General features: G+C 41.6%; 1 protein-coding gene across 2 annotated transcripts in view; it reads right to left on the minus strand.

Annotated features, from left to right (window-relative positions):
* Positions 1-7322, minus strand: part of AGPAT5 (1-acylglycerol-3-phosphate O-acyltransferase 5) — a 61031-nt gene extending 53709 nt beyond the window's left edge. Inside the window, exon 1 of one of the 2 annotated variants that reach the window (XR_003520895.1) lies at positions 6746-7322. Coding sequence is in view for 1 of the 2 variants with exons in the window: in XM_027599517.1 (XP_027455318.1) it covers positions 6746-6964 (219 nt within the window). In the remaining variant the exon portion in view is untranslated. The remainder of the gene's footprint in view (positions 1-6745) is intronic. The other variant, XM_027599517.1, reaches the window with a different exon arrangement.
* Between the last annotated feature and the right edge of the window lie 204 nt (positions 7323-7526).

The following is a 7526-nucleotide window of genomic DNA, read 5'->3' on the forward strand; positions in this document are numbered from 1 at the left end:
ACCTGTCAAGCAGTAAGCTCATTCAAGGACCCACCCCAGTTAAAAGTGAGATTCATCTACGTTTCCACAGACACCAGATCAGTATCCCCTGTACTCTGCCCTTTTATTAAAAGGGGAAAATTAAGTTATTCTCCCCTTTATTGCTATCTCCACAAGGTTACAATCTTGTAGAGGGGTCAATACAGGCATTAAAAGATGCTAATGTTATGTTAGTATTTCCTGTGTTAATCACATGTGTGATGCTGACACCGAGGGGGTAAGGGAAAGATGAGGCTTCCGCTGGAAGGAGTCCAAAGGCACATGCTTGAAAATACCCTGGTGATTTGGGAGACTGGGGAGGAAGCAGCAGCTGGGTTACAGTGAAACCAATAAATGGAAAAAGTGGCCAGGGCAACATTTAGACAGCTTTGAAGGCCACACTTAGGAGTCTTCATTTTCATTCAATTATCCACTGAGGGCCTCTTTGTCCTAAACATACCACAATACTCATTCCCGTCTGAAGTAAAGATTCAAAGCACCTCATACAGCCTTCTTAAAGAACCCAGGCAAAGTTATTTTATCTTTGTGTCACAAAGCTAACAAACACAAACACTCCAATTTCAGTATTATCCTCTACTGGAATTGTTTGTCCCTACTGTCCCTAGTATGAATAAACTAAGAGCAGGGATCTCATTTCAACCAACATAACCACACCATCGAGCAAAGCATCTTCAGAAAATGGATCCTGAAGCCAGAGTGCCTTGTACCGAATCCTGCCTTAACTACTGCAAGTGTGAACTACGGGTGCCTCAGTTCTCATCGGTAAAATGGGAAGAAGGGTGCCCACGTGGTCACAGCGACAGGACTGACACGCTAGAACACCTGGCACAGTCGGCTCGCCTGCAGCTCCTTACGGAACCCTTCCTCTCCTTTCTCTTCCACATCCCGTCACAAGGCCCTGTCAGCTATGTCGAAAATAGATCCGGGAATCTTTACATCCTCTCCATGTCCACTCTGTCCACAACTCTGACCACCATCTCTTGCCTGGATTACTACAAATCCTCCCTGATTGGCCCTTTTCCAGAGCTCCATGCAAATGTCACTGGTTTGGGCAAAGTTCCTCAACCACTAGTCTAACAATCTCACCGAGCACAGTACATGTTAATTTTCTTGTTATCATCTGTGCCTCACTAGAGGGTGAGCTCCATAAGGGCAGGGATCTTGCCCACGGTTTTCCTCACTGTATCCCTTAGCATCCAGCTAAGGATCTGAACAAGGTACACACTCCAATACTGCATGAATGAAGGAATGAAGAGTAGTTTTTAGGGATTCCTTAGAAGTTACTACTCAGTTTTGGATTGCATTATCAACCCGTGTTTAAGAAACCATAATAAAATGAGAAAATATTAAAGGAAAAATTAATTTCTAAGTCCATTTAGGAAGAGTCAACTCTCGGTTCATTCAGCTCTACAAATTCAGACAAATTCACGAAAGAGGGAAATTAAATTATGTCTATAGACTCATATTTTCCTTTCCTCATCAACAGCACAGAGGTGTCCCCATAGGTTACAGACATATTGGGTACAACTATAAAACCCATCCGAGAAGTTAATGTATTGGAGGAGTCTTCCCACAATTTACATTTATTTAAAAGCTCTTAGAAGAAATCTAAAGTTACACACCAAATTCTTGCATACCTGGGAAAGGTGTGTGTAGGCAGAGGGAACTTTAACTTTCTCAAAATATTTTGGCAGTGTTTGAATGATTTTTTGCATCTGTGATTTAAAATAGAAAAATAAGACATTAAAAGGAATCTTACACCAATGCAACCAAAAAAAAAAAAAAAAAACTGCTTGCTCAATCAAGGATTTTTATTTATAGAATGTATAAAAACAAGGTTCTAATTACAGTTCTCTAAAATTTTCCTATAAGTCTATTCTCTGGCCAGACTTAAAATGAGTTAGACTGGAATACTATCTGATTTGAGAAATTAATTTCCTCTATGAAAGGCTGTTGTCATTCTTAAACACACACATGCAGAAGCACAACCAAATCTGCCTGGCTCTGTCTTGCCCCAGCTAAACTGAAGGAAGTAATCTCAGGTCTTTTAAGGTCTTCACATAGATGATAAATAAGCAGAGAAAAAGGAAATAAAGGATACAAAGTATTTATATTCTCTTTAGGACTACTGATATTCAAGAAGACTCTGGGCAACGTTTTAGCAGAAATGCAGACAGAATCCAGATGTGGTAAAAAGGAGGTGGACCTGTAAGGTCCCTTCTCCCATTCTAAATAAACATGTTTTATTCGAATAGTTTAGCTGCCTTTAGCCACAAGATACAGAATACAAATTTAACTGAGAGTCTAGGACTATGTTTGATGAAACAGTGCTATAGAAAGAACCAGTTATAAACGAGATGTCTCCAGATATGAATGCCTTGGTTGTTCCTGAGGAACTTGAAAAAATGTTTCATTTAAAAGTATGAATTATTAGAGAAGTTAAGAGTATTCTAACTGAACATATTAAAAAAATCAAAATCTTAGGCTTAAATTCTGTTAGCTTGTTTCCAGTGCTTTTTGAACTATTTTATACTTGAAGTAGGTCAGTTGAAAAACTAAATTTATCTTCTCTCAAAGTCCACATTTTGTTGTTCTATCATGTGAGCATTTGAGGAAGAGCAAATTAGAAGATAGGGCCATTAATGTAAAATACATTTTAAAGTAAATTCCAAGGGTTACAAAAGGATTTAAGCAGGAAAAAAATCTGATTAAAATATTTATTAGATGTTAATAAGGAGGCATGTATTATATCACTACATATTTTTGCCCTGCAAGTATCAATGATCAGTTTTTAGTTCATTCCATTGGAAGGAGGAAAAAAAGAGAACTTTTTCTTTTGAATATAATGAGAAAGGAATTCTGATATTTAGGAAAAAAAAAAACATTAACTTTTAACAGCTTCCAAAACAACATGTTAAGATTTTCATTACCTATCATAACTATTACAATTATCGTTTATGCAGAAATCTCAACATTCAGGACAGCATCCTACGATAGAAATTATGGTAAATCTGATTTCCCCTCACTTCGAGGTTATAGTAACTGCATCACCGTCCATCCTGCTGCCTCTGCCAGTTATGCCCCTCTTTCTTTTACCTTCCCACAAGTTTTCCTTAAACTCCAGCTCCAAGAATAAGCAGGACTAAGTTACTACTAGGTTGAAGGGTGACCCCCACAAAAGCCCGTCCACGTCTTAAGCCTGTAACCTATGAATGTGACCTTACTTGGGAAAAGGGTCTTGGGCTAAGGATTCTGATTTGGGGAGCTCAGCCTGGATTATCTGAGTGGGCCCTAAACCCAATGACAAGTGTCCTTATAAAAGAAAGGCAGAAGGGGATCCGACACAGGCAGAAGAGGAGGAGGAAATGAGATCACAGAGGCAGATTGTGGATTATATGGCTGCAAGTCAAGGAATGCCCACAGCCACCGGAAGCTGAAAGAGCCAAAGAAAAGATTGCCCTAGAGCCTCAAGAGGGAGTAGAGGCCAACAAACACCTCGATTTCAGACATTTGGCCTCTAGAACTGTAAGAAAAAATTTCTCTTGTTTTAAGCCACTAAATTTGAGGTGATTTGTTATGGCAGCAATCGAAAAGAAATAGTTATTTGAATCCATGTGCCCCAAAATAATAAAGAGGTGTGTGTTGATTTTCAATGGGTCTCAAATTAAGAGAGATAAATGAGACTTTTAAAATCCTTATTGCTTATTCCAAAGTAAATGGTGAAGGTACCCTTTTTTGTTTCAGTACTAATAAAATTCTAGAACCTAAAAAAATAAATTATAAACGAAAATTTTAGCAACAGCGATTGAAATGCTCTGTGTCAAAAATGCGTGTGAAAATAAAGTAGTGGAAATAGGAAGGAACAGATATTTAGCTAGAATCCAATGGAACATTCAAGTATACATGATGAACTGGCTTACCTGCCAAACACAGATCATCAACTTCATGGACCTACTTCTCTTCAGCTTAAAAATTATATACATAAAAAAAATTCTGTTACACTACTATGAGCCATTTCTTTTTTAAAACCTAGAATTAAAAAGCATTAAAAATTTCATTTAAAAAAATTCTAATTTATGTTCAACATCACTAATCAACAGGCAAATGCAAATCAAAACCATAAGTTATCACCTTACACCTGTCAGAATGGTTAGTATCAGAAAGACATTTAGAAAGGATGTGGAGAAAAGGGAACCCTCATGCACTGCTGGTGGAAACGTAAATTGGTGCAGCCACTGCGGAGGTTCCTCAAAAAATTAAAAACAGAAATGCTACCTGATCCAGTAATTCCACTATTGGGTATTTATCCAAAGAAAACAAAAACACTAATCAAAAAGATATACATGTACCCCTCTGTTTACTGCAGCATTGTTCACAATAGCTGAGATATGGAAGCAACTTAAGTGTCCACTGATAGATGAAGAAGACGTGCTACACACACACACACACACAAACACACACACACACACACACACACAGGAATATCACCCAGCCATAAAAAGGAATGATCTTGGCATCAGAGACAACATGGATGGATCTAGAAGGTTGCTAAGTGAAATAAGTCAGACAAATACCATTCGGTTTCACTTTATATGTGTTATCTAAAAAACAAAACAAAAAAGAAACCCATAAATACAGAGATCAAACTGGTGGTCACCAAATGGAAGGGGGTGGAAAAAATTCTAATTTAAATATAACTCTACAATGTATATAATTTAATGGTGAACTTCCTTTCATCCAAAAACTTAAATTACTAACACTTCTTCAGAAATGAATCAACATTCTTTTATACAGAACAAAGATGAGGATCATCTCTGTTTGCAAATTAGAGGTGAAAAACAATTCAAGAAAAAAAAAGTCCCCTAGCAAAATAAGAAAAACAAGACAAAATGTTAATCAAAACTTTACAATGACAAAGTCACTGATGAAAACTAGTAAGTAAAACTAAGAATAAGGTGACAGAATGTCCTTATAAATTCCCTTTCCTTTATTATCCCGGATATTGTCACTCATGCATTTATAAAAGGATGTCTGATGGCCCTCAAGTGTAATTCAAAGTTCTATTTAATGTGTGTTCTTTAAAGTTTGTTAGGAATCCTGGAACTCACTGTCCACTGACGATCAACAGATTCAAGTTTTTAAAAAACCATGTGCTGAGAACTCAAAAATTAAACTGGAGGTCTACACTGAACAGGGTATAAGGTAAAACATACAATTTAGAAACACTGAAATTTTACAATCATTTTTAAAATAAGAAACTTGCTAAACACATAGTACTTCACTGGTATATTATACATTATATTGCAGGGAACATGTTATATTCTTTGAACAAAAATGAAATAATCCACCAGAGGTAGTATTGTTTTCCTAAAAGGTAACTGACTCTGTCCTATGTTCTGTCTATATCCTAGTCCAGGTCAGCTGTCATCTGATGTGAAATCAAATATTTAATCATGACAAAACCATACATTTAGACAAAGGCAGTGAAATAAGAGCAAAGGGGGCAAAACGATTGACCTGAATTGGTGAAAATTTTAAATGAAGCCCATTTTAAAAGTCAATTAACAGGAAACCATGATCTGGAAAAGCAATCTTTCTTTTCTAGGAAGCACTTACAGACGCCGGTTTAAATGTAGGCCCTGGCTTCTCCTACTTCCCTTCCCCCAAACAACCTCCAACTGGGGCAAACTCAGAGTCATCAGGGATCCACAGCAGTGCAACTGCAAACTGAAAATAGTAGCTGGTTGACAACAGGGTGAAAACAGCTGCTCGAGGGAAAAAAAAAAAAAGACAAAAAGACAAAACCAATGCCATCTCATTCCCTTCAACCCAACCCCGACTAAGAAAAGAAAAGAAAAAAGAAAAAAAAGAGGACTAATTGGATATAAGGAATGACCAAGAATCAAGCTCTTTTATTCAAATTGGGAAATAAAAGGAAAGTTCGCAATTGTTATTTTTGTAAAAGAAACTTCAAATAACTAAAGGGGGTCTTCTACTTTTCTTTTCTTTTTTTTTACAAATTTAATCTGCAGATCCAGTCTCTACAGAAAAAGTAACAGAAAGTCATCAGACAAAAAATTAGCCGCACATTTGAGCCTAGTATAAGTTGGCAAGAATTTTATCTACGGTAAGGCTTCTACAGTACATGTATTAATTTCCTCATCCAGCTTTCACTTATACTGGGGAAGAATGCAAAACAAAGTTGTACTTATTGTCCAAATAGTAACATTCATCTGTTTCAAGAGGTCTCCGATTTTTTAAAAGCTCCCTTTTGACTTCAAACATTACCAATCTTCTGAGACCAAACGCCAAAAACTTGTCAACTGCTTGCCCTACTTAAGTGTTCATCTGCACCTACTTAGCAAAGCACCGAGACAGGTAGTTACAAAAGATGGGGAGAGCGGGGCGGATGATCCAACTTGTGGCCTGAGAACAACACAACCACAGCTTCCTAGCGATCCTGGGGTACCTGCAAGGAAGTATCGGACCAAACCCTACCTAAGAACGTGAAACTTCCCTCGCCGTGGGGGGACAGGGTGATGGCACGTGTTCTTGGGGCCGGATCTGCCACGCAGAGCTGAACGATCCTAAAGTACCCTGGGGTGGGGGGCGGGGCGCGGGGTGAATGGTTCCCAGCCGGGACCCGGGTGGAGAGCGGGGAGGCGGGTGCGGCAGACGGGAGCGGAGGGCGGGCAGTGCCCCTCACCTGCACGCCGGTGTAGTTCTCGAAGAAGAAGAGCACCATGCTCTGATAGATGCAGTAGAGCCGGTCGTCCACCGCCTGGTAGAGGCGGGAGGGCAGGAAGGCGGAGAGCAGCCGCCAGGCCCCCCAGGCCAGCACGTAGGTGGGGGCAGTGCCCAGGAGCACGGCGGCCGGCAGCACGCAGCGCATCGAGTACATGTGGAGCACCAGGGACAGCAGCATCTTGCCGGGGCCGCGTGCGGAAGGCTCCGCCGGCTGCTCCCCGCCCGGGACGCCTCCAGGCCGTCCCGCTGCCCTCAGCCACCGGCCAATCACGGGGCCGGGCCGGGCCCCGCCGCCGCCCCCTCACCTCTCCGGGCAGCCAGCTGCACCTGAGACGCCCAGCCCGTGCCCGCTCCGGCCTCCGCCCCCAGCCGCATGGGCCGCGCCGCCTCCTGACGCTGGGCGGGCCCACGAGTGTGGCGTCGGGCGCGCTGCTCGCGGCCGCGGGGCAAGGGGATGCCGCGGCCCTCCGAGGCTCAGCAGCTCAGAAACGTTTACACCCCTTGACCCTCGCCCGTCACCCAGCGCCCCTGACGGGGGCGGGGCTCCGCGGCAACAACACGCCGCCTGATTGGCCTTCGGTTGCCATAGTCCCCCGTGGGGGGCGGGATTCCATGAAATTAACACATCCTCTGATTGCTCGAATGCGCTGACAGTTGAAGCGCAACTGCCGACCGGACGCGCGGCCAGCCAGGGTCTGTCAGCTGCGCATGCTCCAAAGCTTAAAGTCTCGCTGCAGACG

This window comes from Zalophus californianus, chromosome 2 (genome assembly GCF_009762305.2).
Source record: "Zalophus californianus isolate mZalCal1 chromosome 2, mZalCal1.pri.v2, whole genome shotgun sequence".
Taxonomy (NCBI): domain Eukaryota; kingdom Metazoa; phylum Chordata; class Mammalia; order Carnivora; family Otariidae; genus Zalophus; species Zalophus californianus.